A 25,879-nucleotide genomic window follows, 5' to 3' on the forward strand; every position below is an offset into this window, starting at 1 on the left:
CTATACTTCCTACGTTTTGTTGGCATATCCCGCAATAGGAATAGCACCTAAATGACCGGGCGCCACAGTGCTCCGCACCTAAATATCCTGACGCAACAGTATGCGCGCCTATTTGACAGGCGCCTAACTGTCTGTACCTAAAAGACGTGGACCCTCAAGTGATTGCATTGGCATGTTTTTTTCTCAGCAGATATTTAAAAAGTGGCATTTGTTGCTTTATGTTACTGTGATAGTTAATTTAAATGCCATGCATTGTGATTTACGTGCCGAAAAGTTCATAAATTTCTTTCATATCTTGATGTAAAGTTCTTTGTTTATTTCATATACGGTTGTATTAACTGATTTGCAGTGATAAAAAAACTTTTTCAGTAGCGTATATTTTTGTAACAATTGGTGTAGCTGCAGAGCAATAGAGTTATGGATGAACAAGAAGATTTAATTGCACAATTCCGTGGAATAGCCGATACTACTGCAGAACGTGCTCGATTTTACCTTGAAAGTGCTCAGTGGCAACTTCCGGTAAGTTCGTAGTTAACACAAAATCGTAACGATTGCACCTGATCACTTTAAAAGTTTGAATTTATAGTTTTTGGATTGTTTGACATTATTGATGGATTGGTTCATTTTTTGTTGCAAGTATAATAACTCAACTGTAAAAAAAGAAAAAAAAGTACATATTTAGAAAAGTCACATTCACAAAGCAGTATTAAATAAAACGAACTGTCCTGTAGAATGCCTCGTATTCTGCAACAGGGGGCTGCGAATTGACCTGGGAGGTCTTCGGGTAAAGCAGCCACCCTCGTCCCTCAGCTGTGTCGATCACTGTCGAAGGCCATGATTATGAGCTATTCTCACGCTCATTCCTCTAACTCGTCTAGATTGCATAACATAGCTTGCTATTAATGCTTTACAGATTCAAAAACAATGCAATATTTTTACTATCTTTGTTTACAGGTGGCACTAAGCAGCTTCTATGATAATCCCTCTGCTGGCGCAACTGAACAAGATAGTAAGTTATATTGGCTACATCAGCTTTTGCTTAGTAGCAAAAATGTAAACTAAGACTGAGTTAGAAATTTATTTGCTACAACATTCCTTGTTTGATTGATTTTTATCCTATATCTTTCTTTATCCTCGAACTGGGAAAGCGTCTTAAAGAGCTTGTGACTGGCAGTTTTGCATATTTGTAGATGCTTTGAACCACTGACACAGGCCCGGTCACCGAGATTGACAGTGAAGTTTCTGACTGTTAAAATGTTGTTACTGAGAAATTATTCCATCCTTTAGATGCCGCTTTTTATTCCATTTATTAATTAATAAAATGTTTTTTTTTTTTTTATATTGTTGGATTTTCTTGCGTTTTTGTACAAACTAAAGGTGAGTCCCATGCTTGAATCCAAGTATTGGGAGATGAGAAGATAAAGTTGTTATTATAGTAAGCCTTCGGCATTAAGGACACAAGGGTGGCCTTGCTTTCTCTCGGCCGCCTTCGGCAGCTACGTCCACCCAGTTTATTGCACCCTGGGTAGAGGTGAGCGATGTTTTACAACAACAGCTTGAGCTGGGAGTTAAACCAGAATTGATTGATTGGAAAGCAAGCGTCTTATTCGCTGCACTTTCCCACAGACATACCTTAGAGCAGATGTAGTCTACAATTTAAAAGAAGCCCTAATTCAATTCAAGTTGCACACAATGTACGGCTGTCTTTTTAAAGACGAAATGGATGTTGAGTATCACCCTGCCCAAGAAGAGTTAGCTCCTCCTGCTCCACCGCGAGAGTCATCTGCTCAGAGTGGAGGAAGAACTACAAGAAGCAAAAAGCCAACTCAGGCTTCAAAATTTGGATCTATTCGAGATTTCAACAACGATGATGATAATTCCAGCGAAGAAGAAGGTCAAAGGTACAGTATATCAGTATGACATTGAACTCAACATAAAAACTAGTATTTGTGGCATAGTTAAATGTGAAGCATATCATTTTGGTATAAGATGAATGGTTTGGATCATGATGTGGTATTGACTTTAATCTCAGGTTTAAACCGTTTCGAATAAAGTGTATTTTTGTACGAATTATCGTTTGACATATTTTTCAATGGACACGGAACAGATACGTCTATAAAAGTATGTCAATACGAAGTGGTACGTTACTTCAGAATACGAAGAAAAGTGAATTTATTTGATGGTAATAGATATGGTTATTAGCAAAACAACTATCAGTCTCTGCACTGCTATTTCTACAGTGATCTGCTAACAAGCCTTACAGTATACAATATATACACAAAATATATTATAATCGGATTTTTGGTACAAAAGAACGTTTTGGCTTTTCTATTTCCAAGAAGAAAATTTATTCCATTTTGTCTCATTCCATTGTGGATCAAAAGTTCTGCAAAAATTGTGGTTTCAATCCGTTTATTGTTAACCCATAGCAATGTGCTAAATTCGTTTCAAGACAAGATCAGTAAATGTTCATTCACTAAATTATCCGTTGCAGGCCTCTAAGCTCTCTTATTTTTCCGGCGACTAAGCATGGCCTACCAGAGCTTCTTCCCGACGGCCAAAGTCTCGCGCTGGCAGCCAAAACAAAAAATCCGTTAAAAATTGTGTTTTTAGAAGTCCGTTAATTGATATCGTGTTTTTGCGTTCACTCAGATAAGAACAAAGCAAGCAAGCAAGGACCAGAAACATATTTGCAGTTGTATTTAAATGTACTTCTTCCCAAGTAGGTCTTCGAGTTTTTATAGGTGGACAGCAACGCTCATACTTTGCCTTGTTTGTGAAAAAAGATTGCGAATGCGTGTGAAGAGAAAATCGTTTCGAATACCAACGGAATGGAGAAATGCTGGCTTGTGGAAGCCGGCAACCAAACATGGCCTATCGGCACGATAGTTTCGGGGGCCATTCAACGACTTCTCGGCTGGGAGGCGCCTGCGTTATGTTTCAAAACATCCTTTAACCGATTCAGAACTGGTTCGATCACATCATGCAATAGTTCCGTGCATAATTTTCTGTAACGATCTCAACGGAACTTTTCACTACGTTTTCTTCTTTGACGTTATTTTATCCTCAGCTCTTGAGTCTTTCGTGTTGACATAATTGAAGAATGCCTGGAAGTTATTTTCAATTTTACATTATTGCCTTAAGTTTAAATTATTACAGGTTGCAGCATATATTGTGGTAATGCAATAAACTCTTAAATTCAAACTGAATGTTTCAACTATTCACTGAATATTTAAAATAGCAATACAATAAATACTATTAATTGTTATTAATATATTATAATTATTAATATTGCATACTATTAATATAAAACAGCAATACTGTATCATCTTTTCAAAGGTTTTATGCCGGAGGTTCCGAGCACAGCGGTGAATTGATTGTTGGTCCTCCGAGGAAGAAGCAAAGCAATGAAGAAATTGCGAAGAACCTTTTTTCTGAGGTACGACGCTATGAGATACCAAGATTGCCATTTTGTTGATACGTATGTTACTACGTACTAGCAGGGCTGTGGAGTCGGAGTCGCATGGATTTTGGCGTGTCAGGAATCGGAGTCGTTAAAGAAAAGGGCCGACTCCGGCTTGATACAATACAATGTACAATAAAAATTTTGTTTGCAGTCTTTATTCAAAGTATTGTGTTTTGTTCTCCGTATTGCGCTCAAACCTTTTCTCGAAAATAAAAATGTTTGTTCTTGTTAGTTTTAGTAAAAGTCGCTGTTTCAGTTTCGAGCACAACTGAAGTGAAATTAAATTTTAAAAAATTTGAAAAAGGATCAAAATATAAAAACAAAATCTGACAACTCTAAAGCTGAAGTTGGAGTCGGCCAGTTATAAACCGAGGAATCAGGTCATATATTTTTCGTCCTACCCCCACAGCCCTGCTTACTAGACAGTGTAGGATCCGAACAATGCTTGTTGGTATTGCTCGTATTTATCTAAAGAGTTTTATACGTAAGATTTTGTTTGGTAACCGTACATAGTATTGCCAAACTTTGCGTATTGAAAGTACCGAACAGACAGAAAAAAAAACCTATGGAGTTAAATGGTTTGTGAAGTTCCCCCGAGTTTACATTGACTTAGCAGGAGTTGATGATGATCACTGATAGTTGTCTGTGTACCTACCTCCTTCTACAAGTCTGCGTGTAGCTAAACTGTTACCACTAAATAATTTCATGTTACTGACGACAAATACAAAGCTTGATTGACTGTTACTCTTGAAGGTTCATTATACCCGCATCTTTGACGTCATCCTCCAGCAGTATTAAGATAACTATGAATTATACGGTTACGCATGAACGCACTACTGTTTGGTTTGATTTTTCTCCAGCTTTTTTCAGCTACCGGTACCTGTTTTAGAGCTCTTCTTTTTTACTATTTTTTTTAACCCAGCAAATTCTTTGCATTATTGATTTTGTTTTTGAAGGCGAAGAAGCACGGGGCACAGGCGGTTGAAGCCGGCTTGGAGAGGGCTGGGAAGTCTGGAGATTCCGCCACCAAGCACTTTAGCGGGGGTGGTTATAAGTTGGGGGAGAGCAGCGAAACTCCAGAGTTCATCCCGAGTGAGGAGGCTCCCCCTGAACGAGGACCGGTACGTAAAAAGCTATGAAAGAATTTGATTTTGCATTTATTGACTAGAGCATTCAGTAATAATAATAATGTGGGTTTTAGTTTTATAAATAACACGAGATGTGGACGGGAAGACTTCGTTCTCGACAGACAGACAGGCCACACCCTCGACATGAGGATTAATTCATGGCCTGTATAATCAAAATTGGTTGATGATGATGGTGATGACTGTATCACATAAGAGTCTTATAAAGCGGCGAAAGATTCTGCATAAAGTTTCGGTGCTTCATTTCAGCCAGCAAATCAATTCATTATTTCATTGATTTAACCACTGCTGACGTTGAATCAATGCAAGGGATGATTTGTTGGCTGTCATATAGTTGTTCGTTCTCATCACAAATTCAAACACGTAGTTCTGATCACGTGACAACAACTTTGTCCCAGGTCAATGTCATGCTTCGGTTATGGTCGAATGGCTTCACAGTGGATGACGGGCCGTTGAGAGATTTTCACGATCCAGAGAATGCTGAGTTCTTGAATAACATCAAAAGAGGGTGAGAAGAAGAATGTCGATTGAAGCTTTTGAAAGAAAGCATAAAAATGTTTTTAAAGCATTGAAAACTGCAGCAATAAGGTTAATATAGATTTTTAAATCTAGTTTTTATAGTGACCATTATAAACAGTAAGAAACTATAATCAGGTTTCGTTGAATCAATTTGCTTTGTTTTGTGAAATAATGTTTACATGAATGCCTCGATAGCTCCTGCGAATAAGCGATCGACTTTGTTAAAACAGAAGCGGCAAGATCAAGTAGTTGGATTAACTCTCAGGTTGTGCGCTTGAGCAGCGTGTTCCAAAGACAGCTCTCAACTTAAAAGCACTCAGTGAATGGCATAATTCACAAGCAACACAACTTTTCCATATACGGAAACTTCACTCTGTCAATCTCCCATAGACAATCTTCTCTGGATGAAGACTCCTATGTACAGGCAATGCCGGTTTAATGAGTTGCTGTGATTATTACCTGGATCGACCAACACAATAGAAAAGCATTGGAAGCAATCCGTGTCCATTAGATTTGCGTGGTGAAATCTGATTCACCCCTGTTGCCGAAATGTTGCTGTTTCACGTCGTCTTAACTCCAGAAAAAAATCTTTGCTTGTTGGGATGAAGCTGGAAGTGTGACGTGGAGTACGTTGTCCACTAGGGTGTTTCATTTTTTCCACACTTTCGAAATTGAAAACGTTCTGGTTTGCGTATGATGGGACTTTGGACACTGATTTGAAAAATGTAATTTGTATTCCTTTATGACGTCATTTAGATGTGGCACCGCGTGGTCGAAATTCGTGTGGGGCTGAAAATGGGGATTTCCCGTAACTCGGTAACGGAACATGGTAGAGAGACGAAATTGGTGTCAAAATGCGCAGAAGTGCCGCTTTCCTATACCTTTTTAAGAGACTTTATTGCTGTATCTTCCCCGCAAAGCGAATTATATCACAAAAACGATATTTCGTATACACAAGGTGTTGCTATAAGTTTAATTTTTTCCGTCAGTGGAGCTGTTGCTACAAATTTGCCTTGCATTACTACTACAAAGCTAAGAAAAGGAAAAATAATGAAAGCTGAGAGTGAGACCTATTTGGATAACTTGGAAAGTTCCGACTAAGACAAAACAAGGGCAGCTTTCCTATTCCTTCTTAAGAGACTTAAGACTTAAGAGACTTACTGACTTAAGAGACTTAAGAAGGAATAGGAAAGCTGCCCTTGTTTTGTCTTAGTCGGAACTTTCCAAGTTATCCAAATAGGTCTCACTCTCAGCTTACATTTTTCAAATCAGTGTCCAAAATCCCATCATACGCAAATACAAACGTTTTCAATTTTGAAAGTGTGGAAAAAATGAAACACCCTATTGTCCACCCTGGTGACTCCGTGACATCTTTTACTTTACTTGGATGGATTCTCTACATCTGGATCACAAATGGATTTTCAAGTCCTCAGAGTTTGTTTTCGGCAAGAAACTATCTTTTCAAATCACAAGTTGGTATGTTCAAAATGTCCCAAGCCTTAAGATTGGCCTTCTAATTTTCATTGATTAAAAATGGTTCTTCCAACATAATTTTTGTTTTCCAGCGAGATTCCACGAGAATTGATCCGGGATGCAAAAGGAGGAGAAGTTCATGTAGACATGGAAGATCGAAGACAAGAGGAATATAAAGCCCTGAAGAAGAAGCTGAAGCCTTTCACCGGCCAAGGACACATGCTAGGAAGGTATCTCGCTGACTCAGCAAACTATTAAATGTCAAATTGTGTTACTTCGTTCCTGGGTTTTTTTTTTCGCTGACACTTTTCGGTCATTTGTCCGAAATGACTTGAAAAAATTCGGTCATTTTTTATTTATTTCGATCATTTTTTCTGAGGAAAATATTTCCTTTCAAGTAGCTGATACAAACCAAAATTTGCACTTCCTGACCTACTACAACATAGGCGCCAACTTTTTATGCTGTATTGATACATAAAACAATAGATGAACTAGCGATCGGCAGCAGGACAACATTTTTTGAATGCAAACCGCAACAGCTTCGCGATAAATAATCACTAGAACGAGTAGGATGCTACATTGCTACAATTCCACACCAGACAAAATCTGTTATTTTTACATTGATTTAACATCTGCAGACGTTGAATCAATGTAAAAATGACTGATTTTGTTGCCTGCGACATAGCAAAAATCTACCATTTTGTGTCGATTCAATGTCATCAGATGTTGAATGCACCCAAAAACAACATAATTTACTACGTAGACCGAGCGTGCGTTTAGCTTTACGCGCTTGCAAACAGACTCGATGTTGCTTTCGAAAGTCGAAACCTCTGCAGTGAATTGTCGCGGCAGTAAACCGCTTGCTGTGAAAATGAACTTGAAGTCTCGGCACGACGTAAACACCAACCAACGCAACAAGGGCTGGTACAAACCGCATTGCGCACATGCGGAATAATCAACGCAACAACGGACTCGCGCAAACTGCATGGCGCACACACGACCGTTGCCATAGAAACCTGATCATAGGCGGGAATATGCGCATCTTTTGTTTCATCTGCAACACGAAAACAGGTCAACCATAAAGTTGAAAGCAGGTCAGTCATAAGTTGCGATATTGTAGTGAAAAGGGAGCTATAATCAAACGTCTCTCCGTAACTATTTTTCAAGAGCTGTTTACGGATGTCAGCAACTTCTAAATTTATTCAAGGTGACGTGCTGTTGAATTGATGTAAACGTGAATGATTTTACTTTCAACAGGTACATTTTCAAGCGCATAATCAAGTTAGTACTTGCATTCCATTTTCAAGACATTGTCATTCCATTTACAGTATACCTTTTACTTTTTAGTAAACCTTTTCGTCTCTTATTTCATGGTAATAAATCTAATTCGTTGCTAAACTTTATGTTGTGCTTAGCTTAAAGAGTCGCAGTCCATCAACCGCTAGTTTACGCAGACGCATGGCATGTGTTTGCTTAACCGAAGTGGTCGAGTGTTGTTTATAATAATTAACGGTACCGGTAGGTCGAACGTAGCGATAACTCCGAGTGTGGCAATAAAAGCAATCCTAGTGTGACGACATAATTATGTCATCCATCTGCGTGACATTTTGCTGAATTTACGTTGCTGCTGATGAAACACGCTTTCGCCCCCACGGCCAAAAAAATAGTTAGGCGCCTATGAGCTACAACATTAAGTTTCGCTGAGAAACGTTGTCGTGTTTTATCTGAGAAAACTTTCTTCAACGTTCATCAGCGAAACTCAACCGTGCAACACCCGATTGGACTATATATTTTTCGGACATTTTGACCGAATTGACTATATTTTTTTCGGACATTTTACGCTCTCAAGCACGTCTTGATGTTAGCGTTTTGTTGCTTTTACATGTCATTAGACCTGTGATGGTCACAAATAAAAACAAATTAAAACTATTAACATAAAGTCTATGGATTATGAATTACTCTTAGTCAGATATTATTGTCAATGCGTACTTTTTTTTACACTTCACGTTTTTCTACTTTCGTTATAATGGTAAGAAATTCTAATCTTTGAGAAGGTTTTTGGGCTAGCCGAATGTAACGACGGTATGTCAATTTCTCTTTGAAGACGAAATTTTCCCATAAAATAAGGCTTCACAACCAGGGGTAAATTTCACTCATTAAAGACGGTAAATTTACTAAAGCAGAATAGATTCTGTGATAAATGCCAAGATGCTAATTTGAAAATAAATGGCAGGGTTTATTTATATCGTAAACGAGAAAGCAGTTAAAGAACAAAGTGCATCTCCAGGGATTTAGGCAAGATATTCTTCCCACGATGCTTCCTTGTCATTGTGATTTCAATGGTCAAAGAAGTGAATATTGATTTTGGTTTTTTTTGTTCCAGTCCGACACCTTCGTGTACATCCACCAGCAATGTCGGTGAATCCGCTCCTCTTGAAAAAAAATCCTCATCAGTTGATCCTCCTCTCTTAGTGGATGACAGCAAACCGAAAACTACGCTGCAGATCCGATTGTCAGACGGGAAGAGGATCAGGCAGGAATTCAACTTGACGCACAGGTTGGTTGAGGAACTGTATTCGTGGTTATTCTTTCGTTCCTTAACAATTTCTGTTTTCTTTTTTATATTTGCATCAAACCTCTGGTTATATTTAGGCTAAAGTTGATCTTTTCCAACAATCCTGTTGATTTTCAACATCGGAACAAGTGTTTAATTTCTTATTTAGAATATCCGACATCAGAAAATTCTTACTCAGCGAACACCACGAAGCTTCTTCAAGAGCTTTCATTTTCTTGACCACCTTTCCTAACAAAGAACTTAAAGACGAAACTCTCAGCTTAAGTGATGCCAAACTCTTAAACGCACAAGTGGTACAAAAGTTGGTATGATGAGAAAGACACCATCCATTTAATTGCTGGTTGCTTTAAAAAGGAATTTTTTTGTTTCCTTGGGGTTTTTGCCCGAAATGTGTTTATTTAAAGGTTTGTTTCCAAAGGAAATATCAGGTTGAGATTCCCACCTGACAGATCAAATAGTGCTTATCTCATTAAACGAATGGAAAATATTTAGAATTTTTTCTGCTGCAAACATATGCCTTTTATCTTGTAGAAGGCAGTTGCTGTTATTTTTTAGGGAATGTAAAATTTCTTTACTGTTTATTTGGAAACTTGTTTATGTATCCGGGAGGCAACTTTCCAAAAGGTACCATAAAAAATCCCCTATGTTGAAACTTCGAAAGGGTAGTAGTCCAGTTTTAATTCGGTGATGTCTCCGTTACCGAGGGTGGCCGGATTCACCTCCAATTGCCGCAATCGCCTTCACACCCTGCCTCCACATCGATCTGTCTAACACGTCCTCTCTTGTCAAGCCCACCTTACTGCTTTCCTCCTCAACTTGCCTTTTCCACGTTTTTTGGGTCTTCCTTGTTTTCTACGACCCTCCACTTGTAACTCCAGCGCTCGTCTCAAAATATCATATCTTCATCCCTTCTCAAAACACGCCCATACCACCTCACTCCATTCGCTTTCGCCAACTTATCAACATTCTCATTCAACCCAAGCAAGTTCATAAGTTCTTCGGTATTCCTTTTGTCCATCAGCTTCACACCACACATTGCTCTCACCATCGCTCTCTCAGTTCTTAAAATCGCCAATTTGTTTTCCCGTAAGCACCATGTCTCACTTCCGCACAGCATTGCAGATCTCACACAACTAGTATAAATTCTTCCTCTCATTTTCAACAGAAATCTTGTACCACATAACAACTAAACATGAAAGAATAAAAAAAGCGCAAACCCCAACTGAATAACGTGCGGTTTGCCATCGGCTGACTTGGCGCAGAGGGTTAGGGCGATGGTAGTCATTTCAATGATGTTGGTTTGATTTCCACCACTGCTTTTGCTCTTTTTTTCTTCTGCAGTTATTACCAAACAAAGTGATAAATGTTAAAGTGCCTACCGTACTGGGCAGCGCGACTCTGATTGGTCAAATTTCAAAGTAGGGAATTTTTTTTCAGTAGCTTTTGGAAAGTTGCATCCGGGAGTGGAAAACGAAAGGGAAATACTCTATCCGGCCAGTCATAAATAGCGATTACAGTTTTTTTGTTTTCTAAAAAGTAAGCATTAAAATCGAAACTAAAAGTTAATGTGACGCCAAAGTAATGTTTTGTGTTGCAATAAATAGCCTACTTTGTTGTTTCGTGCAGTTCAATAAAAAAACGTGATGTTAGTTCGGAGGTTACCCAACGTTTTTGAGAGAGGGCCAGTTGACTGAGAAGAGATGCTCCTGGGCGGATCGCCATTTTGTACCGTGAAGTCTGCAATCTGTGGGTGTGATTTATTCAGCTTGATGCAAAAACTGATATGGTTGATCGTTGCAAGCTAATGGGTTGTGAAGTAAAAGCTCATTGTTTTTTTTCCAAATTCCCAACGTCGCATGTGCTTTAGTCATTCAGACACAGCTACCATATTTAAAAAGATAAAATAACAGAAGAAACTGCAAATTGAATACTTAAACATTTCACACAGAGTTAACCGTCAATAAGATTTCCATATACTGTAGGTAAGGCAGTGTTGTGTCTAGGCCTGTCAAATATTTTGGACATGCTTAACTTTGAAACATCACTAAGGGTGGATGCCAGGGTATGGGATGTAATAGAAGACGTTTTTTCCATCTTCCATCCTGAGATTTTCTTCCATTCCATCTTAGAAATCTCTCCCATCTTCACATTTTGTGATCTCCGCGTTGAATATGCCACAAATAAACCTAAAAACCATCGGCTAAATTTAAGCTAAAAATTTAACAGCAGTATTTTCCTAAGGATTACGTACCGTTTGGTGTTAGAACGAGAAGCGTAGATTGATTTTATAGATAGAGACAACACGTAGCAAAGTTAAAGAAACAGAAGATTCAAAACCAACCAACCTATTGCACAACACTATAGCGCACCCAGCATTGGGCTAAGGGGGCTCAAGCCCCCTCAACCCGCCACCAAAAATGAACATTTGTATGTTCCCCATTTATACCTTTTACTTACAGGTTAAATATGAATAAGTACCGGAAGAATAAGTAAAATTGTAGCATCATAGGTACAGGGTCATCTATAATTAACTTTGCAACTTCAAACAACCGTATTTAACAAATGGCAAACAATTTTTGAGTAAAAACAAAAGGAAAAGGAAAAACAAAATTTTCTCAATGTGTCCGCCATTTGCGTCGATAGCAAGTCCGAGACGCTTTGAAAGGGACCTGCAAGAGTCACAAATAACTCTTTGAGGTATTTTGGTCCATTCTTTTTTCAGAATAGCCTTCAGAAATTGAAAAAATTAGTTTTCTTTTTTCAATTTCTGTTTCGCCTGAGTTGTGTGATGTTCTAGGTTTTTCCGGCTGAAACAGGGCTTTCACTAGTGAGGAAATTTTCTCATTTGAGAAAACCTGACTTTGGTTTTGAATCTTTATCGGGCTTACCAAGCTTGTTAGTTTCGCATGCCTGAAGACTGTAGAGGCTTTTGTCGCAGAGCTGGTTTCCGAAATTAACAGTGAAATCAAAGTGTTGTTGCCGGGAATTGTTCTATCCACTAGGTGCCACTGAATAGAGAGCTTTCCTTCGAATGCGTTACTCAAGCGCACACCCCTAGAATCAAGCCGGCGCCGCTCGATCTTGAAGCTTCTTTGTTCACAAAGTCACGCGCTAACCAACTGAGCTGTTGGGGCCAAAATTGATGCAAGAGGAAATTTAAAAAAAACAAGGAAATCAGGCGTAAAATCGACGAACAACAAAATTCTTGCTCTTTATGTACGGTAGCTAGAAATACAGGAAAACTAGACTTTTCTAATTGGCCTGGTTCTAAACAAATATTTCATATTCCTCAAACATATTAGAAAAGAATTGCACGGACTTGCCATTACAATAAAACTATAGCCTACCTATAAAATCAGTTATTAAATCTGTTTGTTGCTTAGTTGGCCAAAGCAAATTTTTGTAACAAAGTGCATTTGAAATCTCAAAAGCTCGGTTGGTTAGCACGTAGATTTATCAACAAAAAAGCTTGAAGATCAAGCAACGCTGGTTCGACTCTCCGGGTGCGCGCCTGAGCAATGCATTCTAAGGACTGCTATCCATCCAGTGGCATCTAATGGATTATGGATCAAATAATTATGTCCGCCCCGATAGCTCAGTGGTTACGCGCCGGGCTCAAGATCACACGACGCTGGTTCGACTCTCGGGGTGTGCGTTTGAGCAACGCGTTTCAGGACTGCTCTCCATTCAGCGGCACCTAGTGAATGGAATAATTTCTCGGCAACAAGACTTCAACAATCGGAAAACTTCACTCTGCCAATCTCGGTAACCGGCCCTGCGTCAAGTGCCTCTACAAGTATGCGAACAAGTACCAGGAATAACCTATCAAGGCTTTGTCAGTCCGAGGATAAAGATTCAAAACCAACCAAACCAAACCAATTACACGACAACAACATTTCAACAACCGGAAAACTTCCATTTGTCAATCTCGGTGACCGGGCCTGCATCAGTGGTTCAAATCCTCTACAAGTATGCATAATTAACCCCCAGGGTTAAGCTCTCAAAGAAAGATTTCCCAGTCGAGGATAAAGAAACAACCAATCAATTAAATGAAACAAGTTTTGTGTTGAAACAAAGCAGTTTTGTACGAATTTTCTACTTGTCTCACTGCTACGTGGCTGTATAAAAATAGCCTAGGCTACTCAATGAAATAAGTAATAGCATGAAATTGAAATACAAATTATTTTTTTTCAAATTTAATTCTTTAAGACGTGTTTTATCATCATTCTCACAGTATAGTTATGGAACTTGGATGCTATACTGTAGGCTACCTGACATTGGTATGTTTGTACTTTCAAAGTTTTGGCCTGGTTTTGTCAAATAATAACCTATTTTTTCGGTCAATAGTTCAAATATTGTGTGAGAAAAAATTTCGGGAGAAATTTAGTTTCCAAAATGAGGAAATAAGAGGAAGTATTTACTTGGTGATGACTGATAAGTAAATAGAAAATGAAATTGTGGAAGCCCTGGCGTTCAAGCATCAAATACTCCACCGGAGAAACCAGAGATATTCAGGTGCTCTTGCACAAGACGCCCTGTTGGTCAATCGGAAAAAATGATGACGTCACACATATTGGAATAGACTATTATGAAAGAGGAAGAGCGGGGTGGAAATGCACTGAAACACACCGGAAAGAAATTGTCTCCCATTTATTGATTTGTTGTTCAATTTCAACAAATTTGCTATCGTAGGAAAGCACAAGCATAGATCTAACCAACTAAGTTAATACCAAGTCCCAAAATACTACTAGCTCCATCTAGTGGTCACCTAAACTTGACCATCAAAACTTCAACCAAAACTTCACCAAAACTTCATTTTAAATGATAAACAATCTAAATCAAATCCAATTAAAAGAACATGTTACTGTGTATTGAAGTACTAACCTTCATTTTTATATCTTATTTAATATGCGAGCAATCGTTGTTCGAAGACAGCCCCCCAACGAAGCTTTTGCCCAATGCATTTCAATGACGAATCGATCGTCTTTCAGTTCACGCCCTATGTGATCACGATAATTAATTGTCTCCCATTTATTCATTTCTTGCTCAATTTCAACAGATTTGCTATCGTTGAAAAGCACAAGCATAGATCTAACCAACTAAGTTAATATCAAGTCCCAAAATACTTCTAGCTTCATCTAGTGGCCACCTAAACTTGACCAAATTCAAACCATTATCAAAAGTTTATTTGCAATGATAAAAACATTTTAACGACAACCAATTAAAAGAACATGTCACTGTTTATTGAAGGGCTAACCTTCATTTTTATATCTTATTTAATATAGGAGCAATCGTTGTTCGAAGACAGCCCCCCAACGAAGCTTTTTCCCAATGCATTTCAATGGCGAATCGATCGTCTTTCAGTTCACGCCCTGCGTGTTCACGATAATTAATTGTCTCCCATTTGTTCATTTCTTGCTCAATTTCAACAGATTTGCTATCGTTGAAAAGCACAAGCATAGATCTAACTAACTAAGTTAATATCAAGTCCCAAAATACTACTAGCTCCATCTAGTGGCCACCTAAACTTGACCAAATTCAAACCATTATCAAAAGTTTATTTGCAATGATAAAAACATTTAACGACAACCAATTAAAAGAACATATTACTGTTTATTGAAGGGCTAACCTTCATTTTTATATCTTATTGAATATATGAGCAATCGTTGTTCGAAGACAGCCCCCCAACGAAGCTTTTTCCCAATGCATTTCAATGGCGAATCGATCGTCTTTCAGTTCACGCCCTGCTTGTTCACGATAATTAATTGTCTCCCATTTATTCATTTCTTGCTCAATTTCAACAGATTTGTTACCGTTGAAAAGCACAAGCATAGATCTAACCAACTAAGTTAATATCAAATCCCAAAATACTACTAGCTCCATCTAGTGGCCACCTAAACTTGAACTGTTACCAATGCAGCATTTTTCGTCGTAATATGCTTGAGCTTGGATTACAAAGCAAACAAAGCAACTGAAGTACATAAAATGCATGTAGATTAAACATTTGTGTAGACTAGGTGTACTGAGAGTAAAAATATGTAGGGGAGATGTGGCACCTATGGGACGAATATGACATTATTTCTAATAAAACGTTATTTTAAAGCAAATCATGAACTAAAGCAATTTTATTGCAAAGTTTAGTCATTGTTTCATAACATGAAATCAAAACAGTGATGACTGTAGGCTAATATTCTTTATCGTTTTTTTTTCATCATTAAAAAGTGTCAGACAACTGTCCCATAGGTTGCTTACATACATGATCAATGGGACAAGGGTCTATGTGCCAGGGGACACTTTGCTAAATACATCAATTGATTGTCAAGGGTATGATGGAATGAAAGAGACTCAAGAGAAGAAGCAGAACTTGTTTTCTTGGTTTTCATCAATAAATAGACCCGCTTTTCTTTTCAGACATGATAAAATAAGACACTTTAAAGGTTCAATGAATTGAAATCTAAAAAGGTATATACTTTTGCCATGATCTATAGCAAAGTCTAGTGTAATAAGGCTTTTCAAGATTGTACAAAAATAAAGCAGTAGCTCTTATCTACATCCCTAGCGAAAAATACTTTTTAAGTGAAAAAAATTCCTTTCAGCCTTAAAATAACCTAAGAATATGTCCCAAAATTGATTGCTTGCACAGTCCCATTGGTCATTCAACCACCAGTTTGTGTTTAGCTTGTCTGAAGACATATCACAGTACAATGTGTACTTTTCTGTTGTGATAGCATCAGACCCAACCATATGGCTTAAACTGTCATGCCAAGTCCCACTTGATACAACTTATTCATAGTGTAGAAACTGTTAACAACAGTTAACCATTTAAAGCAGTGGTTCTCAACGTGGGCGGTACCGCCCCCCAGGGGGCGTTTTTGATTTTGCAGGGGGGCGGTATGATCACTTCGGATTAAGGGGGCGTTTTGATTACTAGGGTGCATTTTGGTTTAACCCATCTACCGCCCAGCGTAACGATTTTGTCAAAGAGCACGTATCTACGTGGTAGCATTTCCTACCTCATACCTGGTGGAAAAGGGATTCATGTTGTTCTGCTACATACCAAACAGCGAATCCCACTTGACATATCCATAAGAGGTGATCTTCGAATGTTTCTCACTGGCTTTACACCGGATGTAAAGAAACTGACACTTTCTCACCAAGCCCAAGGTTCACACTGACTACCAGTAGGCCTATACTATTTTCATGCTCGCAAACATATATTGCTTTTCATCAAATATAGTTACTAGTCTCTAAAACCCTTACAGCCTGTTTCACCCTAAAAGGGGATCATCAAAAGGTCCTTATTCTAATAGAAATATAATTCTATTTGAATAAGGACCTTCTGATGATCCCCTTTTTAGGGTAAAACAGGCTGTAAGGGTTTTAGAGACTGGTAACTATATTTGATATAATTATATCGCTCTGCTTGTCTTTTTGCTTGGCATTGAGCACTTTTTGTAGAATAAATAATATTTATTGTTTTATATTCGCTTTTCATAATTAATCGTTTTTGTTGGGAGGCGGTAAAATTTTGCCAGTTCATAAAGGGGGCTTTGGGCCAAAAAAGGTTGAGAAACACTGATTTAAAGTTAGGCTACTTTGGGAGCAGAAAAAACAATCAACTGACCTCGCCACTTAATTGCACAGCTCCTTTTCAAAAAGCACGATGGCTCATGTCAAAAGAATTATGCATCCATTAAAAATAAATTTACCAATTTAACATGTTTTTGTTATTTCTATTTGGAAACCATTGCAGCAAGCATTTTACGCTGAAATTTATTTAAAGTTGCTTTCGTATGTTTTTAGATCTTGGATATCGCCACCAAACCGTCAACCATCACCATCATTATGTTTCGGCCACAGGGGTTCATACGAACCACATTGAAAACCTGTGGTTGAATTGTAAACGGAAATTTAAAAGAATGGGTGGCACCACAAGACACATGATACCTGGGTATCTTGATGAATTTATGTGGCGACATCAGTTTCCACGGGGACGACATTTTCCGGAAGTTCTCCGCGCCATAAGGGAGTCCTACCCATTACTGTAGCCGCCACATCGTCCATTTGCCAAAAAACAGCCCTTTTCAGGGCTACCTAATGATAAAAAAGAGTTGCTGCCCACATACTTTGTGATGTTTATTCTATTACAAACAAACTAGGCTAACAAAAGTGCAATGTCGCATGAAACAAAATTATTTTTTTAACTTAATAAAAGTTACGTTTGTAACATGATTTTTGTGTGTCAACGTTTAAGGTTTCGACCTATGAATCATTTTGTTTACACACACGGATGCCTTTGGGAAAATGACTTCATGTGGTTATGAAAGAACACGAGAATGCAAGCCCAAGTCATTTCATTACGGTTTCGTTACTTACCTTTGATCCATATTTAAGCCTAGGTTTATTCGGCTTAGCCTATGTGTTGTGAAAAAATTATTTGGCTAAGCATTGAACAAAACATAAGTATCCGCACCCACTGTATCGCTGGTTGTTGTTTCTTTTTAATATTTGCAGAAGTTTCTCCATCCAAATAGGAACAATTTTCTGGTTCCTGCACTTGGAGCTGACATCACTTGCTTCCTCAACCGAACTTTTCCAGTTGATGTCGACTGCGGGCCGAGTGACAAGAATTCTTCCACGACCTCACAAAAGATCAAAGTTCTACACCGCTCTAGAGCACACATCGCTTTCCTATTTATCAATGTTTGTTACATTACTTGATTCGGACAAGCCATTACACCACCAATTAGGCTATTTGTGTGCCTGATCCTAATCCTTTCTATGACTTTAGCATTTTTTCAATATAAATGGGAGACAATTAATTATCGTGAACACGCAATGCGAATCCAAAAAGACGATCGATTCGTCATTGAAATGCATTGTGCAAAAGCTTCGTTGGGAGGCTGTCTTCGAACAACGATTGCTCATATATTCAATGAGGTATAAAAATGAAATTTTGCGCTTCAATAAACAGTAACATATTCTTTTAAATGGTTGTCGTTTAATGTTTTTATCATTGCAAATAAATTTTTGATAATGGTTTGAATTTGGTCAAGTTTAGGTGGCCACTAGATGGAGCTAGTAGTATTTTGGGACTTGATATTAACTTAGTTGGTTAGATCTATGCCTGTGCTTTTCAACGATAGCAAATCTGTTGAAATTGAGCAAGAAATGAATAAATGGGAGACAATTAATTATCGTGAACACGCAGGGCGTGAACTGAAAGACGATCGATTCGCCATTGAAATGCATTGGGCAAAAGCTTCGTTGGGGGGCTGTCTTCGAACAACGATTGCTCGCATATTAAATAAGATATAAAAATGAAAGTTAACACTTCAATAAACAGTAATATGTTCTTTTAATTGATTGTCGTTAAATGTTTTTATCATTGCAAATAAACTTTTGATAATGGTTTGAATTTGGTCAAGTTTAGGTGGCCACTAGATGGAGCTAGTAGTATTTTGGGACTTGATATTAACTTAGTTGGTTAGATATATGCTTGTGCTTTTCAACGATAGCAAATCTGTTGAAATTGAGCAAGAAATGAATAAATGGGAGACAATTAATTATCGTGAACAAGCAGGGCGTGAACTGAAAGACGATCGATTCGCCATTGAAATGCATTGGGCAAAAGCTTCGTTGGGGGGCTGTCTTCGAACAACGATTGCTCATATATTAAATAAGATATAAAAATGAAAGTTAACACTTCAATAAACAGTAATATGTTCTTTTAATTGGTTGTCGTTAAATGTTTTTATCATTGCAAATAAACTTTTGATAATGGTTTGAATTTGGTCAAGTTTAGGTGGCCACTAGATGGAGCTAGTAGTATTTTGGGACTTGATATTAACTTAGTTGGTTAGATCTATACTTGTGCTTTTCAACGATAGCAAATCTGTTGAAATTGAGCAAGAAATGAATAAATGGGAGACAATTAATTATCGTGAACAAGCAGGGCGTGAACTGAAAGACGATCGATTCGCCATTGAAATGCATTGGGCAAAAGCTTCGTTGGGAGGCTGTCTTCGAACAACGATTGCGCGCATATTCAATAAGATATAAAAATGAAAGTTAACACTTCAATAAACAGTAACATGTTCTTTTAATTGGATTTGATTTAGATTGTTTATCATTTAAAATGAAGTTTTGGTGATGGTTTGCATTTGGTCAAGTTTAGGTGGCCACTAGATGGAGCTAGTAGTATTTTGGAACTTGATATTAACTTAGTTGGTTAGATCTATGCCTGTGCTTTTCAACGATAGCAAATCTGTTGAAATTGAGCAAGAAATAAATAAATGGGAGACAATTAATTATCGTGAACACGCAGGGCGTGAACTGAAAGACGATCGATTCGCCATTGAAATGCATTGGGCAAAAGCTTCGTTGGGGGGCTGTCTTCGAACAACGATTGCTCGCATATTGAATAAGATATAAAAATGAAAGTTAGCCCTTCAATAAACAGTAATATGTTCTTTTAATTGGTTGTCGTTAAAATGTTTTTATCATTGCAAATAAACTTTTGATAATGGTTTGAATTTGGTCAAGTTTAGGTGGCCACTAGATGAAGCTAGAAGTATTTTGGGACTTGATATTAACTTAGTTGGTTAGATCTATGCTTCTGCTTTTCAACGATAGCAAATCTGTTGAAATTGAGCAAGAAATGAATAAATGGGAGACAATTAATTATCGTGATCACATAGGGCGTGAACTGAAAGACGATCGATTCGTCATTGAAATGCATTGGGCAAAAGCTTCGTTGGGGGGCTGTCTTCGAACAACGATTGCTCGCATATTAAATAAGATATAAAAATGAAAGTTAGTACTTCAATACACAGTAACATGTTCTTTTAATTGGATTTGATTTAGATTGTTTATCATTTAAAATGAAGTTTTGGTGAAGTTTTGGTTGAAGTTTTGATGGTCAAGTTTAGGTGACCACTAGATGAAGCTAGTAGTATTTTGGGACTTGGTATTAACTTAGTTGGTTAGATCTATGCTTGTGCTTTCCTACGATAGCAAATTTGTTGAAATTGAACAACAAATCAATAAATGGGAGACAATTTCTTTCCGGTGTGTTTCAGTGCATTTCCACCCCGCTCTTCCTCTTTCATAATAGTCTATTCCAATATGTGTGACGTCATCATTTTTTCCGGTTGACCAACAGGGCGTCTTGTGCAAGAGCACCGGATATTCACAGGATGATTAATGATTCAAACGTTTTTGCAGCATATCAAAGGTTGAAAACAGGGTATAAAATTATGCCACAGAAACATTTAGGCTTGTCTTTATAACACTTTAGAATTATACATTTAGTGCAGCCTGCATCGGTTTAGAGCAGCGTTTCTTAACCGGGGGTGCTAGCACCCCCTGGGGGTGCTGGAATAGACTGTAGGGGGTGCTAAATGCATGCTGTATAATATCAAAAAATGCCATTTTACTTTTCTGCATTTTTTCGTCTTTCTGCCAGTATCAGTAGTTGTTATATCAATGATTGCTGTTTCGAAGTAGCCTACATGGTTTGCTGTTATTGTAGTCAGCTCCCAGTCAAGTACGCAACTTGATCCTGAGTAGATTGTGCGAACTTACCTGGTGGGTGCGTACCTGCAGTTTTGTATTCACCTACATAACCTCACCATGCGTTTTTACCCGCGTGGCTACCGCATGCGTGAATTGCACGCATTGAAACACACAAATTTTGGTTTATTAGGACCTATGTACCCCTGAAGAGTAGTTTTGGAGAATAAACAAAATGATGAATTTGTACATCGCTTTCCTTCGCCAAAGGTTAATGGCGGGGCCAAAATTTTGACATGGTTTTGATCGCTGGCGGTATATTTTGTAGTGAGGTTTCTTGTCGTCTAACAAACTGTGCTGTTGTATTAATAGAGTTGATTCACTTACATATGGTTATAATCGGAGATGTACGTAGCCTATACGCCGCAAATTCTACGCCGCATACTTGCGGCGTAGACTTTTTGTTTACGCTAACGCTTGCGGCCACATGTTTTTGGATAGTTGTCGCTTGAGGCTACGCCGTAAAGTTTTCGCGTTTTTTTAGCGCATAGCCTCAACGCATACTTTTTAATGTCTTAGCTGTTGTTTGTATTTTTTTTTATCAAACTTTCCAGATTTTGAATAAGTTGAAGGAATGTTTTCAATGGGCAAAGACATATTGAAACCAAAACGCAGCAAAATGTCAGATGAACAGTTTCAGATGCTTGTGTTTCTTCGTGGAAATTCAAAATAAAACTTGTTTGCTTCGAGTGGTTTATACCGTGTGAATGTTTGGCACCTAGCAATCAAAATGAGTTTACGCTAGTTATGCGCTGACGCCGCCAACTTTTTTTACAAGTTGAAGTTACGTTGACGCATACGGCGTATGTTTTTCGAACGTTTGCGTTTACGCTGAAGGCGTCAATATTTTTTGTATGCGAGTACATCACTGGTTCTAATTGAATTTCTGTTGGTGAATGAAAGTGAAATATCAAATTCTGAATCAACTTCGTTAAAACAACAGCACAGTTTGTTAGACGACAAGAGACTTCATTACAAAATATATCGCCAGCGATCTGCAAGCATGTCAAAATTTCCGCCTCTACTACACTTTTGTCCGGCACTGTAGTAGTCGTATGTTAACGATAGTTAGGGGGTGCTAGGCTGTTCAGGCCTAGTTACAGGGGTGCTAAAGTCAGAAAAGGTTAAGAAACGCTGGTTTAGAGCAAGGGTCTCAAACTCAAATTGCTCTGAGGGCCAAATGAACACTTGTAAATAGACTCGAGGGCCGCACCACACAATAAGAAGTCAATTGTCTCTCCATTAGCTCAGTGGTTATGCGCTCCACTTAAGATCAAGCGGCACTGGTTCGGCTCTCAGGGTGTGCACTTGAGCATCACATTTCAGAACTGCTCTCCATTCAGCGGTACCTAATGGATGGAATAATTCCTGACAACAACACTTCAACAATCAAAAAACTTTACTCTGCCAATCTCGGCAACCGGGCCTGCGTCAAAAGCCTCTACAAGTATGCGAAACTACCAGGAATAACCTATCAAGGCTTTGTTAGTCTGAGGGTAAAGATTCAAAACAAACCAATAAACAAAATAACACAGTGAAAACGCAATAAAAAAGATACTGTACAGTAGTAAGAACACACCAAGAACGTTAAATCGCAAGAAAAATTAGTAAGAACAAAGAGATAGAAAAACACTGTACTAACGCAAAAAAAAAAACGAAAAAAAAACAGAAAAAACGTAAACAAAGCGACGGACTTGGAGAGCTAAAATCTTGCAATCAACTTTCAAAAATGTGGAAAAAACTAAACTGTTGAAGAATTGACTTTGAACAGCAAGTACCAAAGTTACTATTGCAATTATGACACAATGAGTGAATAAGCAATGTGATTGAGATGTAACAATACGAGTTTCCCGTACGCAAAAATGGCACGACAGTAGTGTTAAAAAGTCGTCTGAAGTTTGATGGGCATTTTCAGGTTTTTTGAGCATTTTATCTTTCTATATAGAACAATATGTACTGTGATTATGATTTATTTCAAAGTTTAAAAATGCATCGCGGGCCGCACCAAAAGTCCTTGAGGGCCGCATGCGGCCCGCAAGCCGCGTGTTTGAGACCCTTGGTTTAGAGTCAGTTAAATATTTTCTTTTATTCTTGTGTTTGTTCCTGCGGGAAGGAACTATGATGGTCCACTAACTTTCAGTCTGTGGACTGGGTTGTTCTAAAGTTAGTCTTGTTTCTGTTTGTTATTAAGGTTGAAGAAATGTTAGGAAGCATTTTTCTTCATGCAGCGTGTCTTTTATAGCCTAATGCATATTTTCTTTAGTCTCTCTTAACCATTTTTAAAATTGTATAGCTTTGGTAGAGAGGTACTTTTTAAAAACCATAGACAGGCAATCGATAACAACTTAATAACATTGAATTGCATAATTCAAAATTAATACAGAAATGAAATAGATACATAATTTCAAACGTTTTCGGCAAAACTTTCTGCCCTCTTCAGGAAAATATCTTAATTCATCTAAACAAAACGATTATTTGTGAAATGTTAATAATAAATGACTGAAATTCAATAAAACTGCACTGACCTGCGTACAAGCAACAACTGACGAACAAACACAAAAGGTGGTAGCAATCTGTCATAATTATGCGGGAGTGTGGTCATGAGACAAGATAGTGAGCGGACAAAATAACATAAAATAAATGTAAGCTAATACATATTCAACAAAAAAGATGCCCCTCCAGCGAATAATTGTTTATTGAGCCTGGGGTTGTGCTGCTTTATTTGGAGTGCCTCATGAATTTTAGTTTCAAACTCTGATTGACAGTTGTCTGTTATCGATTGTCTGTCTATGATTTTTAGGATTGATCTATGAAGAGGCTATACTCCAAGGCTTTATGATCAGCTTGCTTTATTTTTGTGACAGCAATGTTTCTAATCAAATTTAAGATGAAATATTTTGTACTATATTTTATTTTTGTTCCTTTTTCAAAGTACACTGCAGCTAACTTACACAATTTTATGGAAAAGACTATAAAACCAAATATTTACTACCCTATTCTACCCAATCGACCTTTCATCAGTGTATGGAATGTGAATACTGAAAACTGCATCACACAGTTTAACATAACAATTGATTTATCATCATTCGACATAATTAATAATCATAATCAGGCAAGGTTTGGGGATAACATGGTGATATTTTACATTGGAATGATCGGATTATACCCATATTTTGATTCAAGTGGCCATGCTATTAATGGGGGAATTCCTCAACTTGGAAACTTAACAGCTCACCTCGAAAAAGTCAAAAGTGACATTGAAAAATATTTACCAGATAAAAATTACCAGGGATTGGCTGTCATAGATTGGGAATCTTGGAGACCATTATGGAATTTTAATAATTTTGGTGAGGGTTTAATATACTGTGATGCTTCTATTGAAAAAGTCAAGAAAGAACATCCAACTTGGAAAAAAGACAAAGTGGTTGCACAGGCTAAAATAGAATTTGAAAAAGCTGCAAAAGCATACGTATTAAAAACTTTACAACTGGGTGTTTTTTTAAGGCCTAAAGCTAAATGGGGATATTATTTATACCCTGATTGCTACAACTATGGTAAAACTCTAGCCAATCTAACATGTCGTGCAAGTATAATGAAAGCCAATGATGAAATTGAATGGCTATTTGACGCAAGCTCTGCTTTATATCCATCTACATATTTAAGCAATTGGTTTAAAAATAAAAATGTTGCTGCCAATTATACAGCAAATCGTATCAAGGAAGCAATAAGAGTTGATCAAAATAGGCCGGGAAAAATAAGTATACCTATTTTTGTATACAATAACCTGTTCTATAGATTAGGTAAAGAGTTTTTGAGTTACAAAGATGTTATAGATACTTCAGGTGTTGCAGCTATGCTCGGTGCATCTGGAGTAGTAATTTGGGGTCCTGCAATAGCTGGCTCTTTTGAAAGTTGTAGTCAGTTGAAACATTATGTTGAAACAACATTAGGCCCTTATCTTAAGCTGGCTTCTGATAGTGCAAGAAAATGCAGCATTGACATGTGCAATGGAAATGGACGATGTGTTTTGATTCAATCAACATTTTCAGGCTTTTCCCAAAACTTACCACATCTTTTTGAGTTGTTTTTAAAGCAAACTTGTACCTCGTTTTATGAGCACACAATTATTTGTCAATGCTATGTGGGTTATTCTGGAAAATCATGCCAATATTATTATTGACAAGCCCAAACATGTAAAAATATTTTTGTAAATCAATGTGTTTATTCCTTGGTTTCTGATCATTAACATTTGATCTCTGAAATAAAACTATGTTAATAAAGGTTGCGCATTGCGCAAATTGCTACCTGTACAATGTACATAGCCAGCATTGAAAGCACAAGATTCAAAAGCATCATAATTTATAATTTGACAGTGTTATTTGGAGTTCTGTTAGTGCTATATTTATTTTCCCTTGAAATTTTGTTGTGGTTTACACAATACAAGACAAAGCTTTGATCCAGAGTATTTTGTATAGAGTATTTTGTATTTGTAGTTTTCAATCTTAATGGAATAAAAGAAATTATTATCCAACACCTAATTACACAAATATCAGCTTTGTCTATTCTGAATTAAAAATTGAGAAATAGTAAAAAGCACCAATAAAAAAAAGGAAAACTTTTACTAAAAAGAACAACTGTGTAATGTGTAGCAGAGTGACGTTTATTTCTACAATGTATGATAAACTGTGCAATTTCATGATTTTTGTATAACAATCAATATTCAATATGCTGTTGTGCTTTCTTCATTATCACATTGTCTTACTTTCACTTATAGGTTACATAATTGTTTTGTTCATGTATATATAGCTTTTTATTTTTTGACTCAAATATTCGTTGAATCATTTTTGTGACACAACAAGTGTCTTGTGAAAAAACTGTGGTGGGAATTCACTACCAGCAAACAACAACATCTGTTTGCTGGTAGTATCAATACATCTGTTTGCTGCTGGTATCAATAGATACATTAGAATTTGTGCCAATAGCCTTACAGTGAGATATTACAGGTCATCTGTGTCAGAATGCACTGACTAGGCCTGCTGATCCCCTGATTTTTGCAACTATTCATTCTTCATAGAATATTGTAATATGACTGGCCACCATTTAAAATGTACTTTTGTTTGTATTCCA

General features: G+C 37.5%; 2 protein-coding genes across 2 annotated transcripts; both read left to right on the forward strand.

Moving 5' to 3' along the window:
* Positions 1-353: 353 nt before the first annotated feature.
* Positions 354-10,827, forward strand: LOC145785402 (NSFL1 cofactor p47-like). Its single transcript, XM_082597060.1, has 9 exons — positions 354-519; positions 955-1,009; positions 1,715-1,901; positions 3,340-3,439; positions 4,423-4,587; positions 5,010-5,119; positions 6,696-6,833; positions 8,987-9,160; positions 9,327-10,827. The coding sequence occupies exons 1-9, from the start codon at positions 418-420 to the stop codon at positions 9,487-9,489; spliced, it is 1,194 nt and encodes a 397-aa protein (XP_082453186.1). The 5' UTR covers positions 354-417; the 3' UTR covers positions 9,490-10,827.
* A 12,953-nt stretch (positions 10,828-23,780) lies between these two features.
* On the forward strand, positions 23,781-25,879 carry LOC145785618 (hyaluronidase-2-like). Its single transcript, XM_082597293.1, has one exon. It carries the CDS (start codon positions 23,883-23,885, stop codon positions 24,930-24,932), a length of 1,050 nt encoding a protein of 349 aa, XP_082453419.1. The 5' UTR covers positions 23,781-23,882; the 3' UTR covers positions 24,933-25,879.

Source organism: Aplidium turbinatum, chromosome 16 (assembly GCF_918807975.1).
Source record: "Aplidium turbinatum chromosome 16, kaAplTurb1.1, whole genome shotgun sequence".
NCBI classification, from domain to species: domain Eukaryota; kingdom Metazoa; phylum Chordata; class Ascidiacea; order Aplousobranchia; family Polyclinidae; genus Aplidium; species Aplidium turbinatum.

What these genes read in the sequence shown, in the direction of transcription:
- LOC145785402 (XM_082597060.1), top strand. Translation starts at nt 418, where the DNA reads ATGGATGAACAAGAAGATTTAATTGCACAATTCCGTGGAATAGCCGAT. An exon ending in TGGCGCAACTGAACAAGATA is followed by an intron (nt 1,010 to 1,714) that starts GTAAGTTATATT and finishes GTCTTTTTAAAG; the next exon opens with ACGAAATGGATGTTGAGTAT. An exon ending in CGAAGAACCTTTTTTCTGAG is followed by an intron (nt 3,440 to 4,422) that starts GTACGACGCTAT and finishes TTGTTTTTGAAG; the next exon opens with GCGAAGAAGCACGGGGCACA.
- LOC145785618 (XM_082597293.1), top strand. Translation starts at nt 23,883, where the DNA reads ATGGTGATATTTTACATTGGAATGATCGGATTATACCCATATTTTGAT.